A 26,442-nucleotide genomic window follows, 5' to 3' on the forward strand; every position below is an offset into this window, starting at 1 on the left:
ACAAATAGAGAGGTCCAGTGGGGACACAGGCAACAATACAAATTTGACAGGGGGGTCCAACACTTCCCTACTCTATCCAAGGTTTTGCCTACAGGCCCAGCGAAAGAAATCTAGAAGTGTGTGGCCAGCTTATGAGTTGCCAGTGGAAAGACGTCCACTTGTCCTTGATTGCATTGGCGTTCTGCATGAGATTGCATGGGCATTGTTTGTCCCAGTTCATCTGACAGGTGAATGTAGTGCAGATGTGATAATGGTGTTCTTCCTTGTTCTTAACACGGCGTGGTCCAGTCTTTGTACCGATACTTTCAAACATGTGTGAGCATAACTGCATTTAATACTTGTAATTGCTGGTAAATGCCCTCTAGGGAACTCTTACATGGATTGATAGTTGCCTGCTCGTCACAAGCAGTTCTCTTTGCATGATCTATACGTATTTGGCCCAGGTCACTGACTTGGAAAGACATTCAGCATGACAGCCAGGCAACCAGCATGTTCAGGGGGCCTGTATTTCTTTAATTACAAGTTTTCTTGAATCCCACTTCTCCCATTAGCTTCATCTTGTAAGGTCTTGCTGGCCGGCCAGTTTTTGTAAATAAACAGTAATGATAAGAATAGATGTCCTCTACTATCAACTTGGTATTACAGTCTGTGTCTAAAAATAATAATGGGTGTAAAAGGAAATGCTCAACATTTAAAGGAAACACAAGTATTGCTGTCACTGTAGAACATTACAGCTAGAATGTGCAAGTCAGCATGATTATGAAGTGTGAAGCAGGGCTCCAAAGGTTCTCCTTTAGAAAGTTCAAGCTCAGCACTTTTTTTCTGCTGTGTACCAGTGACCTGACAAGTCAATCACTAACATAGCAACCCACTGCTAAAATAGTTTGGTTTTTTTTCTCTTGGGTCATGGTTTCAAGTATGGAACTATAAGACAAATTATCTACTTGTACTCTCCAGTAACAAACTAAGAAAGTCTCTTTTTTGCCATACGAGCTACCTGGGCACATGTCTAGGGCACGACAGTGAATCCTTTCATAGTATTCCAAATAACTACTTCTCGGGGGCAGATAGGTGTTGTCTGATAGTGGATGCGATTGTGAGGGAAACTGAACATTTAGACTGCGTTTACTTATTGAACCTTATTGTTAATTTAAACTTTAAATCTGAAATCTTCTTTTAATACTTCCTATTTAGGTATAAAAACTAGGTAACTAGGTTTCACATGTCAACTTGGCTTACAACCAACCCCCCTTTTTTTTGCCATTTAATGTCTGGAGCAATTTCTAACTACACATATGATAATATCTGAACTTTTGGCTTAAACAGCTTAAAACTCCCAAATAATTGTATATTTTCTGAAAGCAGAAGCCCTGTAAAATAAAAAAAATGCTAGTTGAATTTTTTTTTTACATTCCACGGTATTTGCGCAAATGGTTATCAAACTTGAATTTTTAGGATTAAATACACTGAAACGAAATTAAGTGCACAGAAACAGAATATAGTACCCATTTTTTGGTAAAATATAAAAGATGGGGTCACGTTGGGTAAATTGATACCAAACCTGTCAAGCTTTAAAATTTACGTGGGCCCGTGAAACTGCAAAAAAAACGTCAGTACCCCAAATTTCCCATAGGCGATGCTTAAAAGCTTTTACTGCTCATCAGTTTGGTGTTGACAGTGATTTATGGCCCTAGAATTATTTCTCTCACTAAGAAGTTTGCAGCGTTATGTAACTTGTGGTGCAATTTTGTTTTCTGCAAATAGGCGCTTCCAATGAAAATGTTGTTGGTTTTTTTTTGCATTTTAAAAAAAATGTTCTTCATATGTTACTTTAATTTTTTAATTTTTTTTTTTTACACCTGCATTTATTGCTATCACATAGGGGGCTATGTGTTATACACATCACTTCCGGGTCCAGTGATCAGAGGAGAGATCAGTTGCTGGAAGCCTGCTGATCTCCCTCCGATCGATGCGGGGAGACCCGCCATGCCAGTCTCGGGCTTGCACGGAGGGGCCTGGGGTAGGCGGAGGGATGGGGCCACATAGCGCCACTCGGTACAAAGGATCCGGCGGCTGTACCTGAACAGTCATCGTTTCTCTCCACATTTATTCAGTTACATTTTGAAAATGAAAACATGATTTTGCTATTTAAACCTGTGCAGATAAACTCCATAATACTACACTCCTCCACATAGTACGCATGTATTTTTGGCACGATGCATATCCCTTTGACCCTATTCTAATCCTTAACCTACTCCCAATCTCACAGTGCCAAGATTTCATTTTCTAATAGGCTTTTCTGTGTGGAAAGTATCAGAAATTGGTGCAGAGCAGAGTGAAACTTTTTTTTTTTTTTTTTTTAAATCAATTTTTATTGAAGAATAACATAGACAGGTGTAAGGGAATATGCAATCAGTGGATTGTACAAATACTTCTAAAAGGACATTTGGCACACCAGGTTAGGTACAAAATAGTTCTTGCGTCTGACTCCATATTGAAAAGACCTAAAGACAATAGGAATACTTAAAACATGGGGTAGAATATCAGGTACTTGTGTATGAAGCTATGCAATATCTTAAAGACCGGGACAGCTGATAGACAGCAAGATTACCTAGATGAGGGGTATTCAGCAGACTATGTTCAAATATTGGGCTGTCAACCTAAATGCGGTTCATGGAGACCATATGTGTTCAAAACGAGTCTTGCGATCCTAAAGTGCATGCGTGAGTTTAAACAGAGGTAGTCAACTTTGTGTAACCCTTCTGTCATTGATGGTATAGTTAAGGAGTTCCAGTATTTTGGAATGAGGAATTTTGCTGCATTTAGTAAATGTGGCAGCAGCGAGTTCTTGTAAGCTTTAGGTATTGAGAGAGATGTAGTAGGCAAGACCACGGATTGTATTGAGTGGACTGACCAGTTATGCAGGTAATAAGTTGAATGACTTGAAGCCAATATGGTTTGATCTTTGGGCAGGACCACCATATGAGGCCATGAGTTACCTTAAGGCCACATCCCCTCCAACATTCCAAAGAGTGAGAGGGGTGGATCAAATGTAGATGATCCGGTGTGTAGTACCATCACGCCAGCGTAGGCCGCTAGCTTGTGTTCCTACCCGTGTAGCATAATACCCCTAATATTCACATTATTTCTAATGGATATAAGGGGCAGCACTGACATGTGCCATTGTAAAGTTCAAAGGTTGGGGATAATGTGCCGCTGACTTTAATTTTAACCGTGGGGTGGTAATATATGGGTTCTGATAGAGTTCACAATATTCGGACCTTATCCAACATGTTCAAGAGTGGCTACGAGAGATTCCCAGTCAACTCTATCAAACGCATTCTTGGCGTCGGTAGAGCGGGAACATGGTCGTTAAGGGCAGGGTCGAGGTTTGATGTAGCAGAGTTAGGACCCGTTGCGTGTTATCTCTAGCTTCCCTACCCGGTATGAATCCAGTTTGATCTGGAGAAATAAGTTGGGGCAGGAACTGTGTTCAGCAGAGATATGGGACGATAGCTGCCGCAGACAGAAGGGGTTTACCGGGTTTAGGGAAAATCAAGATATGTGCGTTTAGAGTGGCCAGGACCGGAGGGGCACCCGCAGAGTACGCGTTGACATACGTGCGCAAGTGGGGAGTAAGAAGGTGTTGGAATACTTTGTAATATTTCAGTGTAAACCCGTCCGGTCCAGGGCTTTTACCCATCGGGGAGGAGGCAATTGCGTTCTGAAGCTCTGTTTCAGAGACTGGATTCCAGAGCGGATAAATCTGTAGTGGCTAATTGAGGGAATTTAATGTTCTAAAGATATGAGCGAATGTGTTCAGTGTGTAGTTTAGAGGGCTCAGGCTGTACATTGTATAAGTCAGCTAAAATTCTTGAAAGGTCCAAGCTATTTTTTTAGTGGAATATGTCAGGACATCTGCCTTAGTTTTGATTTTGGCAATGGAACTAGCCTTTTGACGAGTGCGTAAGAGACGAGCCGAGCATCTACCCGTTTTGTTGGCTGAGGAAGTTTAGGGAGCGGGTGTACTTAGTACATAAAAAAAAAAGTACAAAGTTCCTCTCTAGTAGTAGTAAGTTCACGTAAAAAGGTGTCTGCCAAGGATCTTTTATGTGCCTGATCTGAAGCCTTGATCTTGCATGTCCGTCCAAAGATTTTATGTGTACGTTCCTTATTTTTACGAAACCCATGAGATACCAAAGCCCCTCGAACCTTCGCTTTGTGAGCCTTCCACAGGAAACTGCCTCTGATTCATTTTCACGAAAATAGTATATGATGTCCTTTTCAATAGCTGAAACTACAATAGGGTCATCAAGCAACTGCTCATTCAGTCTCCAGGTATAGGGAGATCTAGTTTCCCCCGGCTGCCTCAGCCGAAAGAGAATGGGAGCATGATCCGTGAGTGTCGATTGCAGTATCTTAGCGTACAAGAGCAAATCTAAGCGACGGTGTCACTTAGATGTAATCTATATGGGAGTATGTGTTATGTGTCGGTGAGTATGCGGTGTAATCTCTGTCTCGTGGGTGATGCAAGCACCAGGTGTTAATAAGATGGAGTTTGTGCAATTGGGATTTAAAAGTAGTAACTGTTTATGAGCAATGTGTGATCGACTAGAGGAGGAGTCGAGCAACGGGTCCAAGTGAACATTTAAATCTCCAGCGAGGACTGTCATTCTAGCCTGGAAGTCAGCGAGTGAATGTAGTATGTGGTTGAGGAAAAGAATCTGAGCTTGGTTTGGGCTGTATACGTTAGCCAAGGTATAGGTTTGGCATGTGTTCCAATCTTTCCCTTCATGAACAAGAATCTCCCGGCAGAGTCGGATAGCAAATCTACCAGTTGAAATGGGAGGCATCTCTTAAAACTGATGGCTACACCACTACTGTTACTGGATAGGGAGGTACTGTAGTACCAGGTAGGATATTGGTTGGGAAAATAGTTTAATACGAGAGCTATGGGTTATGTGCGTTTCTTGAAGGAAAACTGTCTCCATCCAAGTTTTTCAATTCCCTAAGAAAAGCATGACGTTTAAATGTGGTATTAAGGCCCCGTATATTGTAGCTAGGTAATGTAATAGCTGCCATCGGATTTCCAGGGACCTATAGCTTCATAATAAAAATAAAGGGCTCTCGCACCAAAAGAGGGGCAAAAACAAACAGAAGGAGAGCAAAGGGGGAAAGAATGCAAAGAGGCAGATGAGAGTGAGAGACAAATTCGGAAAGGGAGAGAAAAAAAGTAAAAGGTCGAGAAAAGTAGGATAGAGAAGGAGAAACAAAAAACGGTCCTCAGTATTCAAGAACAAGTATACAGAGGAAGAGTAACAACATCATGGATTCTTGCAGAACCAGATACGGCCATTGAGGGAAGCGTGGCAGGAACACAGGGGAGCAGCCGTGTGAGTCTACCCCCAGGAAGCCATGCAAAGTGTAGCACACGTATACAATGGCAACCGAAATAGGCAACACATGTCCCACAATGTGCATAAGGCTAGAACAGCAGTGAGTCAACTAATATAACATAACTACAAACAATGAAGTCAAACATTAGTAGTACATCCAGGTGCCAGCAAGGTGGTATATGCTGTCACAAAAAACTGAGGTAAAACGAGAGGAATCGCCTTCTCATAACTGCGGTGTTGAAGGAACAATAATAAGGCAAAAAAAGTGAAAAACAGAGTGGTGTTAGAGCGAACCTCACTCGGGTGCGATAGCGATGAAGAAACAACTACTCCTTTAGGGGTTGCGCCGATTAGGCGCTGTGGGAGCATTTACAGCCCTCCATGTTTTATCTGGTAGTGTCTCTGGGCATCTCTGTCATGAGACCCCGTGGTCGCAGGGAGCGGTGAGCTCCCTGCAAATAGGAGAGGGGCAGTGGGAGGTTTGCCCAAGATGGTTTTGAATACACCACGAAGGGTGTCAGCAAGGTCTGGATCCATAGTTGCCTCTGGCAGTCCTCTTACCCGTAGATTATTGCGACGGCCACGGTTTTCCTGATCCTCTAGGTGGTAAGAAACTTTACGTTGTGCCCTGGCAGCAGAGATAAATTGTGATTGCAGAACTGTTATGGCGGTAACATGGGTGTTGAGTCGATGTTCGTTATCCTCAACTCTGTGGAGTAGGTGGGTAACTTCACGTAGGGACAGTATGTCGGTTTTGAGTGAGTGTTCAAGTCTGAGGAACATGTTGGCAAGATCGTGTTTAGTAGGCATCACTCGAACCAGTTCATCCATAGGAGCAGTGAGCTGGTCCTCCTGGTCGTCGCCCAACTCTGTGCGAGGAGAGAGAGACTCGGCGTCGCGGTCGGGTGGAGAAGAGCGTGGCGAGGTAGCGGCTTGTGAATTTGTCGAGGCCGCACCACATGGGGTGGACGATCCCAGCTGATCCGCCGCCAGGAACCGTTTGATACCAGCGGAAAAGGTTTTCGAGATTTTTGCACGTGCAGATCTTCTCCCCATGTTGTAGGCGAGCTTAGGAGTGGTTTGTGTAGATTCGGTATGTCTAAGAAGCGGGAGGTAGTGTCGGAGCTCCAGTTAAGCACGTCTAGCCGCTGCCATGTCCAGGACACGCCCCCCAGCAGAGTGAAACTTTTATCCTAAATTCAGTTGTTTTCAGCTCCGGAATTTGATGGTGTGTGTGCTCTCCTGCTTATTTCCTTTTGTTTGGCTAAACAGCTAATAATCCACTTTGAGCCACGGAGAAATGCAATTTAGCCCCATAAGCCATTGTTCATGTTCTGTTGTATACCAGCTTAGGTTTAGGTTTGGAGAAACCAAAGGATGCCGTCAGCCCACAAAGTGTGTTTTGTTATCTTTTAAAGTGAAACTGTGCCACTGAGGGACCCCAAGGCATACTTGCACATTATTGAACATTTACCTTCCAAGTCCCCACCACCCTCCCATGTCTATGCTCCCCTCTTTTGCAACTGTGTTGCAGTTGGAGAGTTCCCCTCACTTCCTGTCTGGTAAAATATTGTCTTTAGGACAGGAAGTGAAGGGAAATCTCTCTAAAACTGGCAATACACTGTTAAATATAACTGATTCCTCCATCCACGCTAAACCACATGGGTGGAAGAATCTCCACTCACCGCTGTCAGAATACCTGAATAGTAATGGCAGCTGATTGGCTGGCATCGCTGTTCACCTGAAAATTTTCCATCCATCTCCTTTTGATTTTCTGATTAAAGGATTCTGGGAAGGGTGCTGTCACGGGCACTCACTGTGTGAATATCGACTGGTCCATCAAGAACCGGCCAAACTCGCACAGTGTTTGGCCAGCTTTATGGTGCGCCGGATAGCAGTAAAAACCCAATAGGGGTTCTTATTCTTCACCATTCTCTTCAGATCTAAGAAAAAAAAAAAAGTTTTGGCTTGACATTTGATATAAAAAACTAGGGATGCACCGAAATGAAATTTTTAGAAAAAAACCGACAAAGAATGTTGTCAAACAAAAAAAACGAAAATTACTTTTTTTTTTATTAACAGTCTAAACAGATCCCTGATATTTCCCTTTTAAATAGTAAGAGATTGAAGACAGAGTCCTAAATTTCTTGTAATACGCTCTGCATCCTGACTCCTATTCCTGTCACAGGAGGTCGAGCGGGGCGGTACAGGAGGAGAGCCTCCTGTGACCGCTCTCTCCTCCTCACACCGCCAAGCTTGGCCACCTGAAAGCTTCTCTCCTCCCTGCTGGGCACCCACAGCTGGATCCTCTGCCAACACAGGGCATCGTAGGGGAGGAGTGAAGCTGAATTTTCAGCTGTTATGGTACTATCTGCATTTTACCCATTATAGTTGCAACAGTTAATCGATTAAGTCGATTAAAATTGACGATTGAAAATGTTGGCAACGTTTTCGATCGTCGATTCGTCGGCTATCGATTGCTTAGCCTGTTCGGGGCTCCGCACGCGGCCTGAGTCGCACGTCACACGCTGCTCCCGACGTGACTCCTGTGATGGACTACAGTCTCAATAGAAACTAGTAGTCCATCACTGGAGCCTTTTTTTTTTTTATCCGATTAATCGAACGTAATAATCGGCCAACTAATCGATTTATGAAAATAATCGTTAGCTGCAGCCCTATTACCCATACTACATATTTCGGTGGCTGAAATTTCAGTGTATCCCTAATTAAGACATTTTATTGAATCTATGGGAAGTAGCCAAAGCATTGTTTTTTTCCCCATTTTATACAGTGTATATAAAAATCAATTAAAATAGAAGGTATCCTGTATTAAGAAGCCCACCATCCCCCAAGGTCAAATCTACAAAGGTGTTTTTAAAAATAAAGCTTTTGTGAAAAACAAAATACTTGCCCCTGGCTTCCAATGCTTCCGGGAGGCACAGATGATGTCGCCATGCCTCACCGCTAAACCAGTGGGCTGGAGCACATTCTTGTGGGTATTTAGGCCCCCCCAGCTTTCCCAAGAGGCAGCGGTGAGGTACATTGACGTCACTTGCAACTTCCAGAAGCGTTGAAAGGCTGGTCCAAAGTGGGTATTATTATTTTATTTTTACGCAATAGCTTTATTTTTAAAATGCCTTTTTTATAGGTGATTTGACTTGGCGAATGAGCACATCTCCTAAGAGTCTGCTGCAGTAACATCAAAGAGAACCAGGGTCTTTATTTCACTCTTGAGCAACTTGCTACATAATAATGGACCAGAAATGAGCTTTCATTTTTCATTTATCTGTAACTTGCAGTTAGTATTGTTCTGATTTTTCAGTGCTTAGCCTTGTTGTGTGCTGTTTGTGGCTCTTACAAAACAAAGGACATGTGGCAGATTCGGCAGATCCATGGCTGATTTTTTTTTTTTTTCTTTTTTTAATGACACTTCCGCATATTCTAGTGTAGAATGTTTATTTCATTTCTTCCTCTGGTCAAGTAACTTCCTTCTATGAAAGAACCTTGTGATTTGCTGTGTTTGAACGTTAATGTTTAACTACAGAAAGTTGACCATTGTCATTAATGCTTTATTTTGTTTTGCGAGGAGGCTGTTAAAAGCAAGTTGACAATACAGTACTGCTGTAAATGATTTGCTTTAAAATGTGTTTCCACCTTTGCAGCCAAATTGGGATAACACCTATTTTATATTCATGTAGCCTAATTTTAGAGAATAGCTCCGGGCAAAAAAAAAATCTCAATCCTTGCAGGGGGGCTACACCAACACTGCAAGGGTTTAAGTCCTCGTTTTGTCTAGGGAGCTAAAATAACGGTTAAACTCACCCGAACTTTGGATCCGGGCCCCAGCAGCCTTTCTTTCTCTCTGCCCCCCCTTGCTCCGTCGGGCTAAGGTCTAGTGAGTCATCACGTCCAATACAGTGTATAGGACGCCAATGGAGATTCCATTGCTGGAGTGGAGGAGGAAACCGGCTGAAGGGACCAGTTCAGCAGTCAGCTGGGTTTGTGGTTCAGGTTTTGTTATTTTAGCTCCCTAGAGAAAACAAGCAATTAACTCTTGCAGTGCGGGGGTAAGGCAACTGCAAGGGTTAAGAATTTATTTGCCCAGAGTTCTTCTTAAAAATAAATATTTAAAATTGCTGCTTCTATTTTTACTTGCTCTTTCTCCTTCTATGTACTGTGGAGGTATTTTTGTTCCATAATTAACCCTGTCTGTGCTGGCAGGTCTTCATTATCAGTTGTAAACTAGATGTGCACCTAACAGAGAGGGTTAAAGATATCAAGGCTTGGGTGGTACAGCGTATGTCAATGCACTTTCAGTCCAGTCTGTCCATAAGTCACATTGCAAGTTAAGCTGAACAATACAAGCTGCCAGTAGTGTCTTGTGTCTAATCCTAATAGAAACTATTAAATAAGCATTTTTAAAAGTAATTTTAGGTATGCTGTGTAAAAGGAAACGCATAACAAGCATGTAGAGGGAGTTTCTCAAATGTGTCTGCGAAGTTGGAAATCTACTTTGAGCGTTAGTGGGAACCTAAAATAGGGGCACAACTGAGGACACCTCCTATTATCATTATAGTGCTGTATTTATACAAACCTTCATGACATCATTATTGTGGTATTTATTAAAACCTCTCCCTCTAAGGTAAATGTTAAATCCCTTTTTATTACAAGGAACTAGTATTCAATGATTCTGTAGTAGTGTTTGGAACCTTCTTATGCATGTGTGAGATTGTGAAAAGCATAAGGATATCCATCACTGAGTAGCTTTATGACTGTATAAGGACATGGAGGAACGAAAGGAGCATTTATACTGGCTGCAGAATGTGGGTTTCAGATATCCTCGTTTACTACAGTAGTGAAGATAGAATTGTTCATGCATGCCAACATTACTATGCAGAGAGAAAATACATTGGGAGTGCATTTGAAAACCTGGTGGAACATGGTCTTCAGCTGGGCATACATAAGCATGTTTGGGTTTTATGTTTTGTTTAGCTAACTGATTCCTCCATCTATGTTAAAAAGCGGTAAGGGAGGAATCTCCCGTGCGGCCATTGTATTTTGATATTCATCCCGCCAGTTGTCAAAATACCTGAACAGTACTTGCATCTGATTGGATGCACGCGCTGTTCAGGTGACCATTTTCCACCCAGTTCCTTCAATTGAAAATGTCGAGCAGGAGGCAACAGAGGCCACCCACTGAACAAAGCCGAAATTCACGTTGTGGGTGGCCCTGTCTGCTACCTCCTGCCCAATAACAGTCCCAATACGTTCAGTGTGTAGCCAGCTTAACAGATAACCAGGGTTTTATGTAAAACCTGCTTGACCATTAGTTCCATAGCCTGGTAATGAGTGTGAAATACTGTATCGTGTGTGTTTCAAGGATGTTGGCAGACTTCATTGTAGTCCCTACAGCAGTTACCTGCTGTACATGACACTGCAGCTATTTAAACTGATTACCAAGTTCATGTGGCTGCTGTAAGCACGTAGTGACTGCCATTGTTGTAATAGAACTGAGGATGTAATATTTCTATGTAAAAGTTTTGCCAGACAAAGATTGCTAGGGATGTATGACATTTTACCTGAATCATTTCAGTCTTTTGGGGAAAGCAGCAAGCCAAACCTGTTGATGTGACTTCTGGGATATTATGTATGCAAACAGTGTAGGTAAACTAAATATGACATCTGAAAGCGTAGTGTCACAGTAAAGCCACGTTCGCAAGGGCTGCAGTCTTCACCGTCCTCTGAAAAGCAATCCACAGTGTATCATACTTCAGAGGGCGGTGGAGCAGCAGCTTTCCAGCATTCAGGAGGTGATGCTACGGCTTCCTGAATGCAGTTGTGTTTTTTGTCTTGTGGGGGTTTTTTTGCACCCACCTAATGCACCTAATCGATTAAAACTATTTATAATCGATAATGAGAATCGTTGTCAACTATTCTCATCATCTATTTATTTGGATCCGCAGCGGCCACTCTGCTCCTCTGTTGTCCTCCCCGCTGGTGCCGGCCGCAGGGGCCTGTGTCTCCTTCAGTTCCCTCCTCTGCTGATTGACAGCAGGCAGTGGGTGCAATAGTCAGCCTGCTTATTGGCTATTGTAATTAAAAATAGCCAATAGCAGGCCGACTATTGCTCACAGCCACTGCATGCTGTGTTGACATTCAGCTGCCATTCCCCAATGAAGTGGAGTTTCAATGAAGGGGCTTAAAAGACCCGCAGGTGATGGCTGTACAGAAGTCGGATCGCTTGTATGGTGCAGCGCTGTGTGCCTTTGCCTCCACTCCACTGTCCCCCGCGTGGGCCCAGGACCGGCATGGCGGGTATCCTCACCTCTGATCACTGGACCTGGAAGTGATGTTATTGCGTCACTTCCAGTGTCACTGTGTACATTCTCGGGCTCTTAGAGCCAGGAGAAGAAGCTGGGGAAGCAGATCTCTGCATCCTCAGCTTCTTTGGTGTCCCTAGGTGACATTAGGCAAGCACGTGTTGGATGCACCTACGTGCAAAAACAAAAATTGTGCCACACATGTTCCAAGCGTCGCCTATGGGATAGTTTGGTTATTATAGTTTTTTGCGGTTTCATGAACGCACGCAATTTTAAGGCTTGACATGTTTGGTGTCTATTTACCCGGCGTGACCCCGTCTTTTATATTTTACCGAAACATTGGGTATTCTGTTTCTGTGCACTAAATTAAATTTTAGTGTATTTTATCCTAAAAATACTGGTTTGATAAACAGTATTACAAGGCCTCTGCTTTTAGAAAATATATAATTGTTTGGGGGTTTGTAGCTGTTCTCCCAACCCCCGCAAACGCGTGCATACTAACAGAAGCACAAGTTGGGTGCACCTACGCAGTAAAACTACGATTGCTCTACACATTGCAGGTGTCACCGCGTGCCTCGGTGTGAGAGCTATTTACGGCTAACTAAACTGATGACTGGGCTTTTATAATAAAAAAAAAAATATATATATATATATATTAGTGGCAAGTGTCATTTTTGGTTTCGGCCTGAAAATTCTGCTCTGGAATATGCGTTGTGGTGCTATTAATTTCAATGGCATCCCAAACGCGCCTCCTGCCCACAGTGTGATCACCTGCGTTCCAGTGCTACTGCAAAAAATGTGCATGCAGTTTTATTCTGAAGTAAACTTTATGTTTGTAACACTCCATTTGCGTATTTAATTTCAAAGAAAAGAGGGTTTTAGTTTTATCCGATTAATTGAAAAAATAATGAAATTAATTAAAATAATCGTTAGTTGTAGCCCTAGATTTTCTATTGCAATGCTGTGTAGTACCTACATGGTTGTGGCACAATCCCATTATTTTTTGCTGCGACGCAAAGCATCGTGGCCGCGGCAATGTGTACGCCACTGTTCGTTCACAGTGCTACCAATGCAGTTGGCAGCTGAGGGGCGATAAAACAGCACATCAGCTGCACTGTTTTACCACCACCCCCTTGCCACCCATGTGAAGGAGGACTAATTCCAGCAATTTGTAGATCATTCACACAGCAGTTGGAGCTGGCTACAGAAACTCCAGCTTCTGCATCAGCTCAAGTTATTTAAAGGAGAACCATGGGGTTAGGGCTTTTCCCCATAGTTCTCAGGGTAACGGGAGGACACAAACTAGCGTCTTCCCATCACCCTAAGCTCAGTATACCGCAAGCTACAGCTCGCGGTATACTGAGATGCTGAAGCGGATCCCGACAATTATGTCGGGATCCGCCCAGCTGCGTGAGTGACAGCTGGCTCTGCCTGTCTAGATTCAGAGCCAGCTGTAACCGCCCCCTCCCCCGTCCATTTCGCCAGTCAGCGCTGGAGGATCGGAGTGGGAAGGGGGGAATCCAGCCCCTCCCCTGTCACGGCAGAGAGCTGTGACAGGATCGAGAAGTGAGCGAACGCCGGTATGTGTTCGCTCACTTCCCGATCTACTGAGCCGACCTGTAATACTCTCATTGTCACAGATCGGCTAGAACTATGAGGTGAGTGAAAAGCACTCACCTCATAGTTCTCCTTTAATGCTACCTCCGATGAGCATGTTGTTTCAACGGTGTGGAGATGCATAAACACGCACAGCAGCAGCCAGCTATAGAAGCTAGAAAAATCAGGACAGAAAATAATCACAGATGTATATATATGACATAAATATCTGCTGCAAAGTTGCTGCTTTGATATGATCATTTGTTTTAATGACCGTTGTTTTTCAAAAGTTTATTGTTCCATTTGTATTTTGCTGTGTTTTTCAGGAAAAAAGGGATCACCCAGCAACAATGTCATCAGATGGACTTTCATCCAAGGCTTTGAAGGTATTTAATTTTTGATATCTTCTTAAAAGTATGTTACCTTCTGTGTTTAAAGGGCAACTACAGCTCAGAGCTCTTAATGCATGTGTTCCTGCATGAAAAACGTACAAGTAAAGTAAGTAGATTCTAATAAGATCAGTAGACTTTTTTTATTTACTGAGCTTCTCCGGAGTAACAAATAAAGAGTAAAATATTTTTCATTCTCCAGACTGCTCTAAGAAGAGAACAGGAGAGGACCGGACCCTGGAATTATATGGGGGATAGTCAGGGAGATTCTACACAAACATGTGCACTGAGATGAACTGTATATGCACTTTGTTTGGTATTTTATTCATCTTAAAAAGAGTTATACTGACAAAATACACTATTGGGGCTTACACGAATAAAGGGTCCAGGAAAGTCTCAATATTAACTCTCAAGGTATGAGAGCCGGTGAGTATACTCGCCTCATACTCGGTTGTAGTGCAAGTCAGTATATGCATATCAATGCGAATGGTGCCGGAGACTCATTTACTAAAAATTCAGCATTGTGAGAACCATAATAACACAAAGACTACATGTCAACAGCATAGACAAGAATATTAGTATTACTAGCAAAACTGTTCCCGTTCCAGAATGGTAAAGGTTGGCAATATAACAATACTAAAGAAGTGTCTTAGAAGGCAGGAGAGGAGAGCAAAGTGTATGACAGCATGTAGTACGTGCCGGAGAATAATACAGGGGATATGACAGGAGAGATGTATGACAGTAGGCAGTATGTACAGGAGAGGATTGCAGAGGGTATTACAGGGGGGAAATATCTGCAGGGGAGGATATGACTGTGAGCTGTATGTGCAGGAGTGGGGTGTAAAGATATAAGAGTGCGGAGTATGTGCAGGAAAGGAGTGAGGACGGTATGACAATGAGCAGTATGTACAGTAGAGGAGTCTGGAGATATGACTGGGCAGTATGTGCAGGAGATAATTGTGGAAGGTATGACAATAGGCATTATGTAGAGCAGGGGTCTCAAACTAATTTCACTTGGGGGGCCACTCGACAATTTTTTTTTCTCCCATGGGGGCCATTTGCCAAATTTCATACTTCAATTTTTTTTTTTAGCTATATCCGGTATAGTACTATGGACCCCAATACACACACTATATAAGGCCCCATTCATATCTGTAAGTTTAGGTGCAATTAGGGATTCCTGCTTCAGGAACTTGTGTTTTCCTGCAGCAGTGATCCCTAATCTGGCGTTTACAAGCGGCCGCTGTCACCCATTGCAGTTAATGATCAGGTGACAGCAGCTGCATGTAAACGCCTGCACACCGCATGTAATAGTATGTGTTATGATTACATGCGGTTAGAAAACACTGTCCCTGGATGCACAGTCATTGCGTCCTGGGAGAGTGATTGATTCCTAACCGAATGTTATCATATCGCATACTATTACATGCTATTACATGCAGTGTGCTGGCATTTACATGCAGCACACTGCATGTAATAAATGCAGGATACTAAAACAGGAAAAGTGTGTATGCTGAATTGGGGATAAAAGAGGTTGAAAAGGAGACGCCAAAATTCAATCAGTTTGTTAGCAGGGACTGTCATAGAATACTGGAATGGTAGATGTAGTGGTGGTGATGTGGCAGATAGGGCAGAATTTGTTGCCGGATTGTTTAGAGGAAATAGGGCAATGGAGCTCTGATTCCCACTGAAATAAAGTGAATGGAGATGAGATTGATATTTGGCATAGTGCACTAAATAAATGTAAGGAATTATTGCACATGCACTGGTAAGCAGAAGAGTAGGTGCATTGGTTACTGAGGGGTTAACCTAAATGAGCTGGGGACTGGGTGCTTAGAGGTTACACGCCTGGGAACTGAGCACTTGGGAGATAATGCACATGGACTGAAGACTGTGCAATAAGGGAATGCACGTATGCTGGGGCAGGGAGATAAGAGGTTAATGCATATATGCTGCAGATAGGTCACTGAGGAGTTTAGGAACACACCACATATTCATCACTAAGGGGGTTGATGCACATGCTCTTGACACTGAAGCGCTAGAGTAATGATATAGGGAAAAGACTAGACATGTGCACTGGCAAAAAAATAGTTTTGTTTTGATTTGGATTTTGTATTTTTTCGGGATTCGGGTCCAAAAGTAAATTAGTTAGCGGTAGTCTGTACAAAAGTGACGTTACAAAAAAAAAAATGTATGTCACTTTGCTACAACGAAAATTCGTACAGATTATCGCTAATTAATTTCGTCCAAAATTTCGTTTTTGGAAATTCGGATTCGTTTTTATTGCTCATTTCTGTCATTTATGTTATTCGGATACACCAGAATCTCAGAATGACGGAAATTCGTCCGAAAAATGCATTTTTCCGAAACGAATCGCACATGTCTAGAAAAGACCAATCTATGTGTGTTCTGCAGGAGGGATACAGGGGAAAGACCAATCAATGTGTGTTCTGGAGGAGAAGGTTGGCAAACACTTTGAACACTCACTTCATAACTGACAATGAACTAAAGAATTTGGGGACTCCTGCTCTAATATAACTTTTTGGAAAGTTTAAAGGGAAACTGGTACCCATTGCTTCACCATTGAACAAATGCAAATAGGTACATAAAAAGAAAAACTACATTAAATATATCAAGATCTAGAAATACAATGTAAATAGACATCATAAACATCATAAAAATGAACAACAAAGGGGGACAATCTACCTGCAAATCTCTCTGGTTAGTGTGCACCAATCGATCCTTAAGGCCTTCATAATTTAAATATTCTTAACTCGATAATATAAAAGTTGCATATATATATATATATATATATATATCTATATCAGATAGTTTAAAATCAAACCCGCAAGCCCATATTTTAAGCAATTCATCATAATTGTCTCTATCAATATATGCAAATTCCTAAAAAAAACGTATTTTCTCTATACGTACAAACTATTCCTTAATAAGGGAAATTTAAGAAGATCGCTTCTTATAAGATTTAACAGATTGTTGAGTAAAATGAAATAAACAGGTCCAGGGGGCTTAAGGACACCTGAACTCAGTTATAATTCTAATTAAATGGATAACCTCTTGCCAGAAGAACTGTCTATTCTGTGTTCCCCATAAAGAGCCCATTATCACTGGACACACAGGCCACTAACTCCAGTTCACCAGCAGATGGTTTTACAGGTGCAACATGAGGTTGTGCTCCTATGTTTTTCTGGAAGACTGGAAAGAACCTAACAATTACGTAAAGGGGGTTACATTTCTATCCAGTTGTGATTTCAGTGATGCAAATTTATACATTTGCCTCAGTTTAAGCTTGCTTTCCTGCAAGCATGTCTTCAAAAGAATGAAAGGTACCATGTGTAAAATGTAAGCAGAAAAGAGCAGGAAGTACCCTCTTCCCTTGTGTTAAAACATGTGAAACAAAGCATCCCAGTACATCTAAATTGCAGTATAAGACATGGAAAAATGCGCAGAGGCATGAAGGGACATTGGTTTGTTTCTGTATAGCTTCTTTTCTCTATTCATGCATCCATCAAACACTCCAGCGTGAAGGCAGATGGTTTATATTCTAAATCAAAATTGAACAACTGTTTATTTATTTCCGGGGGTCCACATCTTACCGGTAAAGAAGAACTCCGGGCAGATAAACTCTTAACCCTTGCAGTGGGGCTACCCCCTCGGTTAGGAGAGATGACTTAGAAAGCAGCTTCCATCATCTTGATTTTAGGTGGTAATGTTGCACAGGGAGGATGATTGCAGCTATATCTGTAAGGTAGAACATTTTATTTGGGGCATATAATTGAGTTCCTTCAATTTGCCTTTAGTTCTGTTTTAATAGCCCCAAGCTTTAACATCTGATCATATGCACTGTCGGGACCCTAGCTGAGGACAGAAAGTTTCAGGCACATGACAGAGAGGAAGAAGAAGCTTGCGTACTCCTCAGTTTTATGCAGTCTCTAGGTCAGCTGATTATACAGCATCTGGAGTCTTCAGTCATTTAACTTAAGGGTCTGCATACAGTGAAGATCAGCTGCTGATGTCTGTTGAGGCTGTTATAGGGAAGGCATGATGGCTTAGCTGGAAGGAAGACTGAACCATTATGGTTTAAAGCTCAACTCCCACCTTAGCTTCAGTCTTTAAACAGTTGTATATGCTCCCTGCACAGGCGCCGGATCACTTGTACGGTGCGGCACTGTGTGTCTTCCCCCCCCTCCGCTGCCGCTGTCTGCTTTCCGGGCTCTGCGGTTTCCCATGCTAGCCCAGTCAAGGGATGGATCTCCCCTGATGGATCAGAGGGAGATCAGCAGGCTTCCAGTCGCGGATCTCTCCTCTGATCACTGACCCGGAAGTGATGTGTATTACATCCCTTCCGGTGTCACTGGGCACATTCTCTGGCTCCCAGAGCCAGAACAAGAAGCTGGAGAAGCAGATCGCTGCTTCATTGGAGTCTCTAGGTGACATTAGGGGTCTGAAATGACCCCTGATGTGTCTCCATAAAGAGGACCTGTCACATATTTCCTATTACGTGGCAGCGAGGAGAGGTAAGGAGGGAGGGGGCGCACAAAGACATGCAGCATACAAGCGATTGGGTGTCTTTACAGACGCCGGACCGCTTGTATGTAAACAGCCATCGCTGGCTGTTTCAAATTCTGGCAGTGTCCGGCTTGCACGCGCAGGCTTGAAGGATGTTTAAAGACGCCTACTCGCATCCAGAACACTCCTGTCTAGCCGTTTCTGAATGTTCCTATTACTATTTCCTATCTGACCCAGTCTAGTCCTCATAATTTGTGCCTTGTCAAAGTAACTCAAATCCTTTAAGCTGCCCACACACCTGACGATCATCGTACAATAGTTGCGGCTGATCCCACGATCGTACGATAAACGTAAGGTGTATGGGCAGCGTACGACCGCATTTACTGTACGGTCACACGACTTTCGTATTACGAGCATGCTAGAAAACCCGCCGAAAATCGTACGATTTTCGGCTGGTTGGTAGCGCGATCGCGAGACTCCTATCTGGACTCATTGCTGGTCATTCCATTACTCTCCAGTGCTTTTGTCTGAAACCATTTCTGTGTGCTTTTTGACATGTGCTTTGGGTCAATGTCCTGCTGTAAGACCCATGACCTCTGACGGAGACCCAACTTTCGGACACTGCACCCTACATTGCACCCTAGAATTCTTTGGTAGTCTTTAGATTTCATAATGTCAAGCTCACAGTCAAGACATCCAGTGCCTGAAGCAGCAAAGCAACCCCAAAACATCAGTAAGCCTCCACCATGTTTGACTGTAGGGACTTTATTTTCTTAAAGGCCTTGTTTCTTTTTCTGAAAACAGTAGAATGATGGGCTTTACCAAAAAAGCTGTCATTTTGTTTCCTCTGTCCACAGTACATTTTCCCAAAATGATTTTTTATGTTTTGCCAAACTCCAGATCTGGCGTTTTATGTTTCTATGTCGGCAGTTGGGTCCTCATGGGTCACCATAGCGTCCCTTTTCAGTCAGATGGCGACGTATAGTGCAAGCTGACACAGTTGAACCCTGCGCCTGAAGGTGAGCTTGAATTTGTCTGGAAGTTGATCGAGGGTCTTTATCCACCATTCGAACAATCCTTCATTGCAATCTTTAATCAATTGTTCTCTTTCATCCACGTCCAGGGAGATTAGCTACAGTTCCATGGGCTGTAAACTTCTTGACAATGTTGCACACAGTGGACACAGGAACATTAACCACTTGCTGACGTTTACACACCCTTCCTGTCCAGGCCATTTTTCAGTATTCAGCGCTGCGGTACTTTGACTGACATTTATTCCATCATGCAACGCTGTACTGAAACTAATTTTATATAATTTAGTACAGAAAATTAAAAAACAAACAAACCTGTTTTCCCTGTATTATGTTAGGAAACATTCATTATTACCCACTTTTTTGGTAAAATATAAAAGACGGGGTCACGTCGGGTAACTAGACACCAAACATGTCAAGCCTGTGAAATCGCAAAAAAACTACCACACCCACAATTGACCATAGGCGACGCTTTAAAAGATTTTTCCACTCATCAGTTTAGTGTTAACAGTGATTGATGGCCCTAAAATTGTTGCTCTCACTCTGTCGTTCGCATTGATATGTAACAAGTGTGGCGTAATTGGATCAATCGTTGTTTGCGTGTAGGCGCATCTAACCTATTTTTGCGCATCTATGTGGGGGTGGGGGACTTTAAAAACATTTTTGTGGGGGTTTTTTTGTGTAAAAAAAAAAAAAAAAAAATTGGTCACAAAATAAATACAATTTTACACACTTAACTTTATTGTTATCACATAAGGGGATAAGAGATCTGCTTCATCAGCTTCTCTCCAGCTTCTGTACCGGGGAGTGACAGAGGAATGCGGAAGTGATGTAGCAAACATCACTTCCTGCATTCAGAGACCGGGGAGGAGAGCGAAGGGAGATAGTGTACTGAGCTCCCGCTGTTCTCTGTGCACAGAGCCACATGGACCCACACTGCCGGTCACGGATCGGACGCCCGGGACGGTGGCAGCGAGGAGAGGTAAGGAGGGAGGGGGCGCACAAAGACATGCAGCATACAAGCGATTGGGTGTCTTTACAGACGCCGGACCGCTTGTATGTAAACAGCCATCGCTGGCTGTTTCAAATTCTGGCAGTGTCCGGCTTGCACGCGCAGTCTTGAAGGATGTTTAAAGACGCCTACTCGCATCCAGAACACTCCTGTCTAGCCGTTTCTGAATGTTCGGTGGACGGGAGGTGGTTAAGATCTCTGGAGATGGACTTGTAACCTTGAGACTTTTCCACAAAAACTTGGAATGCAATTATATCTTGCAATTTGGAGACGGTGCCAATAATTTTGTCCAGTCCACTTTAGGAGTTTTGCGTGGAATGTGTCAGATTTGGCTTTTTTTTTCTCCACTTTTTTGTGTCATACCAATACAAACAAAAGGAATAATAAGGAGAATGCCTAAACATTTGTAATTACAACAATTTTCTGCGCGGAGTGGTGCAATATCTGACAGAAATGCAGGGGTGCCAATATTTTTGGCCATGACTGTATATCTCTACGAGACTGATCCTAAAAAGGTATCTTCAATATTTTTTTGAGGAAATATGAGATGTTACAGCAGTGTAGGAAAATCTAATTCTATGAGCTGTAAAGACTTTGCCATGGTCTAACAACACAATTTAATGCTTCATATTGTAAATCATCTCAGGACTGGCATCGGTATATAAGATTCTGATTGGTTACTGTGGGCAGCACCTTCACTTGTCCCATCCCCACATTTTTTAAATGGTCCCTTTTACACTGAAAATGTTGTTATGCGCAGAACTTGCCTGTTGACTCAAACCTTGAAGGTCAACAAATTTTACCATGCAGTACTGCAATTTTATTATTCTGACAAATAGCATTTTGAGGATATACACTGATCAGCCATAGCATTATGACAACTGACAGGTGAAGTGAATAACATTGATTATCTCATTACAATGGCACCTGGAAGTGGGTGGGCAAGCAATACACCTTACAACCATCGCACGACTTTCGTTGTGCGATGGTTGTAAGTAGGGATGTCCCGATGCCAGTTTTTCAGGCCCAAGTACAGGTACTTCGCCTCATGTACTTGCCGATACCAATTACCGATACCTTTTCTTAAAGGGACAGGTGACTTTAAATGATCCATAATACAACTACATTTTCTGTACTATGGATCATGATTTAACCTATTCATGTTAGCAGCTTAGAATTGTAACTCTATTGCTGGAGTGTAGTGGAGGTGTGTGCTGTATATATGTACTACATATTGTTATGGAAATTCACTTGGTTCAACGCGCATATCCATGCCTTATTAAGCTGCGCCAAACGCAAAGAATTTCCCCCGTTGTACTACGCTCTTTTGTGCAAGGACTGGAAGTATCCCTTTCAGAGTAATGTAGAGTCAGGAGACATGTGTTGCTTGTTTGTTAATCCCATGCTTAGAGACAGAGCACAGGTATGTTTATTGTTTTATACCTGCCCAACAGGAAGTGATGTCAGACAGGAAGGGATGTCTCAAACAGCAAGACAGGAAGTGATAGCAAACAGCAGATTTCAACAACCAGCAAACCAGGAAGTGGGGCAGACAGGAAGTGAACAGGAGCCAGCTAACAAAACACATTAGTAGAATAATCACATGTAGTAGAATAATCTATTACCACCGGAGTGAGACTGATTCTCATGCGTGTATATTATCTCTAGCGGTTGATCAGACGCACTAGGGACAATAAACGCACGTTCCTTTCATATACTGCGTTCCAAACAAATGTATCCACGCAAGCCAATAAATCCATGCATTGCACGGGGGGGCCCCAGCCGGCGCCCATACATTCGCCAAGAAGACACTGCTCCGCCACACATAAAATATCTACTCCAATGGTTTAACCCCCAGTGACTATTTAAACCGAGACACTGAGAGACTAATGACAAAATATTACAATACACTAAAAACACATCCTAACAAAATTTCCACAACAATATACAATATACACGTCCAGTACACTCCAGCAATAGATTTACAGCCAGCCCGGTCACAGTTTCACTCCGATCCCTGTTGCCTCACGTGGTGCCTCTCGTAGTCGGCACTGGGCAGGATCGCTGCATCTCGGTGCTCAGCTTGTGGGAGGCGCTCGCAATTCTGCCCTGCTAACATGCATAGGTTAAATCATGATCCATAGTACATAACATGTAGTTTGTACTATGGATCATTTAACCCATTCATGTTAGCAGGGGATCATTGTAAATCTAATGCTGCAATGTACGGGACATTTGTGCTGTATATGTACAGTACATATAGAATGCACTGCAGCAATAGATATACAATTCTGCACTGCTAACATGAATGGGTTAAATGATCCGTAGTACAGGGCTACATATCATGTACTATGGATCATTTAACCCATTCATATTAGCAGAGGATAATTGCAAATCTATTGTTGCAGTGCATTCTATATGTAGGATATAGTACATGTACATATAGAGTGCACTGCAAAAATAAATTTACAATTATCCTCTGCTAACATGAATTGATTAAATGATCCCTAGTACAGGGCTACATATAGATCATTTTAATCCATTAGTGGAGAGTAAGGTTTTTGCCTGGCTAGTAGGTCTAGACTTGAAATGTTAAGCCTTGATATAGGGTATATACTGCTAATACATCTAATACAGTGCAGAGAATACATTTACAATTAAACCCTGCAGCATAATTGTGTGTGTGTGTCCTTGCCCTCACTCACTGTGCTGGAGAGAGCAGCGACGAGTCAGCGCTGGTCCAGTGGGAGGAGCTCCAGGTGGGGTCCTAATTTAGCTGGCTCAGAGGTGCCGGCCAGCTAAATTAGAATCCCACCTGTAGCTCCTCTCGCCGGACCAGCGCTGACTCGCCGCTGCTGGGTTTTTCTTCTTACTTGCCGAGCGTCGCGGCGCTCCAAGCGGGGTCATCTGGCAGTCTCCGGCCACCTAAATTAGGACCCCACCTGGAACTCCGCCCACCGGAACAGCAGTGACGCGACGCTAGGCGAGGTAAGTAAGAAAAAAAAAAAACATAGCGCAAGCTTCGGCGCTAGGCATCGGGGCATTTTGACGAGTACAAGTACTTGGCAAAATGCCCTGTATCGGGCCCGATACCGATGCTAGCATCGGTATCGGGACATCCCTAGTTGCAAGGTGATTAAAAGTTTGTACGACCTGCTCATCTTGGACAGGCAGATCGTACTTGCTGAGGGGAGGGCGTACAGATGATTGCAATGGTGAGCGGGCAGTGTGAGTTTGTGCACCTCGGCCCATACGGCTTTCGTCTTGCGATCGCGCTACCAACCCGCCGAAAATCGTACGATTTTCGGCAGGTTTTCTAGCATTCTCGTAATACAAAAGTTGTGTGACCGTACAGTAAATGCGGTCGCACGCTGCCCATACACCTTACGATCATCGTATGATCGTGGGATCACCGCCAATTATTGCACGATAATCGTCAGGTATGTATGGGCAGCTTAAGGATTTGAGTTACTTTGACAAGGGCCAAATTATGAGGGCTAGACTGGGTCAGAGCAACTCCCAAACTGCAGCTCTTGGTCAGTGACCCACCAAAAGTGGCCCAAGGAAGGAAAACCGGTGAACTGTCAAAAGGGTCATAAGCAGCCAAGCCTCACTAATGCATACGGGGATTGAGGGCTGGCCCATGTACTACGATCCAACAGCAGAGCTACTGTAGCTCAAATTGCTAAAAAAGGTAATGCTGATTCCAAGAGAAAGGTGTCTGAACACACCGCGCATTGCATTTTGCTGCGTATGCGGCTGCATAAATGCAGAATGGTCAGGGTTCCCATGCTGACCACCAAAAGCGACTACAATTGACACGTGCGCATCAGAACTGAAACATGGAGCAATGAAAAAAGGTGGCCTGGTCTGATGAAATACATTTTCTTTTACATCATGTGGATGGCCAGGTACATGCGTGTCACTTACCTGAGGAAGAGATAGCCCAAGGATGTACTATGGAAAGAAGGTAAGCTAGTGGAGGCAGTGTGATGCTTTGGCCAATGTTCTGCTGTGAAACCTTGTTTCCTGTTATTTATGCGGATGTTACTTTGACACATACCACCTGTCTAAACATTGTTGCTGACCAAGTACACCCCTGTGGAAAGATCTCAAAACAGCAGTTGGGAAAAGGAACCCTTCCAATCTGAGATGGAGCAGTAGAAGAGTGGTCCAAAATTCCCGTAGGGAGGTGTAAGAAACTCATTGATGGTAAAAGAAAGACATTGATTTCAGTTGTTTTCTCCAAGGGATGTGCTACCAAATATTAATTGAGGGTGCCAATAATTTTGTCCAGTTAATCTTTGGAGTTTTGCGTGGAATGTGTCAGATTTGGCTTTTTTTTTTCCCACTTTTGTGTCATACCAATACAAACAAAAGAAATAAACATGAGAACGCCTAAACATTTGTCATTGCAACAATTTTCTGCGCAAAGTGGTGCATTATCTGACTGAAATGCAGCGGTGCCAATATTCTAGGACATGACTGTATGATTTTAAAGCATGAAATAATTTTGTAGTCTGCAAGATTATATTTATGTTGGGTAAGGACTGAACAGCAGAATTTTTTTTTTTTTTTAAATAACATAATTTTAGTCATGAAGGAGGGCTTTACACACAATGGAACATTTTATAAAAAAAATTAAAAAAGTTTAGTATAGTGTCATCTGTCACCCTAGTCATGCTCACTGGTAAGTGTCCTCTATAAGTGCTGCTTTTTATGTTCTTTCAGCTTTGAGTTTTGTTTTATGTTTATGTTAAGACCAGTTTGAAGGCTGTTTATCAAACAAAATATGAAAAATGAGTACGTACTGCCCATGGGGGGAGCATAGCCTATTGACTGTGTTGATATCTTTCAGTTTTCTTCAAAGGCTCTTATCTATACGAGAACATAAGGTGGTTTTTGTTTTTTACATTTTCCACCCAGCTAAATGCATTCATATTTAACCTGTTATACGCCTGTATATACCAGGGGCGTAACTAGAAATCGCAGTCCCCTCCAAATTGCCCCGTGCCCCCCCAAAAAAGGACCTCCAGAACATGTTCCCGCTCACTTCTGTAGAGCACTCCTGAGACCCCACACAGCCCACTTGAGATCCTGCAGAGCCCACCGGAGACCCCGCACAGCCCACCCGAGAGTGACCCTGCAGAGCCCACTATAGACTCTCTATGGTGGGCTCTGCAGGGTCTCGGGTGGGCTGGTCAAACCCCTGCACACCTTGTCAGCCTCCTCCTCCACCGCTGGCCTCATCCTCCTCCACAGTTGCCGCTGGGCCTGGCCTCCTCCACCGTCGCCGGGCCCCACTTCCTCCTCCACAGCTGCCGCCAGGCCCCCGCCTCCTCCACCGCAGCTGCTGGCCGTCACTGACTAAGCAGCGGGTGTGAGGAGGTACGCGCGGCTGCTCAGATCACTGACAGGTTGTCAGTGATCTGGACAGTGGCGCGTTCCTCCTCACAGCTGCCAGTGACAGTCCTGCAGCCTGCGATGCTATAGTGACCCAGGTTGGCCTGCACAGCATCAGGGGGACCCCTTTGGTCCTGGCCAAGCCCCAGAGTGTCCCGGACTCCACAGCGGCCGCCTGGGTCGCTATGGCGATAGTTTCGCCACTGGTCTATACACAGGCCTAACTATTCACTCCGTTTGTGGCTGCTTTCGAAAAGAACTAAGATATTGAAGCCATTTTAATTTGCTACACGAGATGATTTAACCCCTTCATGACTGAGGCCTTTTTTTCATTTTTTGTACCCATGTTATATTCCAAATTTTAGGCCTGAAAAACGAAAAACTAAACTAAAAAGTAATTTGGACTTTACGTTTACTTTTTTGCCACTTTGCATTCACTTAGTGGGTTATAAGGTAGTCAAAGAACAGTAACAATGATTTCAAATGAGGTTTCTGGAGCTTTATGATCAAAACATAAATTATCATTGGTCTTAATAAAGCTGAAATCCAGGCAAACTGCCTACAGGTATTTCATCTCGGTATTTAGCAATCTACTGCCAAAGGGTTTGCACTTCTGTCCATCCAGTCCTGAAATGTACACATATCTGCCACATGGCACAGCCATGTCTGGCAGGACGGAAGACCTGATTTTTGTCTGCTGCAGTTAGGTAACACTTACAAGTATTGCCCCCCCCCCCCCCCCCCCCCCCCCGCCCCCCACCGAGGAAT

The 26,442-nt window shown here is 43.3% G+C and overlaps 1 protein-coding gene across 1 annotated transcript in view; it reads left to right on the forward strand.

Annotated features, from left to right (window-relative positions):
• MAFF (MAF bZIP transcription factor F) overlaps positions 1-26,442 on the forward strand; it is a 32,735-nt gene that overhangs the window by 4,983 nt on the left and 1,310 nt on the right. The window contains exon 2 of the mRNA XM_018571045.1: positions 13,640-13,698. Coding sequence (XP_018426547.1) covers positions 13,663-13,698 — 36 coding nt within the window. The 5' untranslated portion in view covers positions 13,640-13,662. The remainder of the gene's footprint in view (positions 1-13,639; positions 13,699-26,442) is intronic.

The sequence above is a fragment of the Nanorana parkeri genome, unplaced genomic scaffold (assembly GCF_000935625.1).
Source record: "Nanorana parkeri isolate BGI_ZX_2015 unplaced genomic scaffold, ASM93562v1 scaffold1659, whole genome shotgun sequence".
Taxonomy (NCBI): domain Eukaryota; kingdom Metazoa; phylum Chordata; class Amphibia; order Anura; family Dicroglossidae; genus Nanorana; species Nanorana parkeri.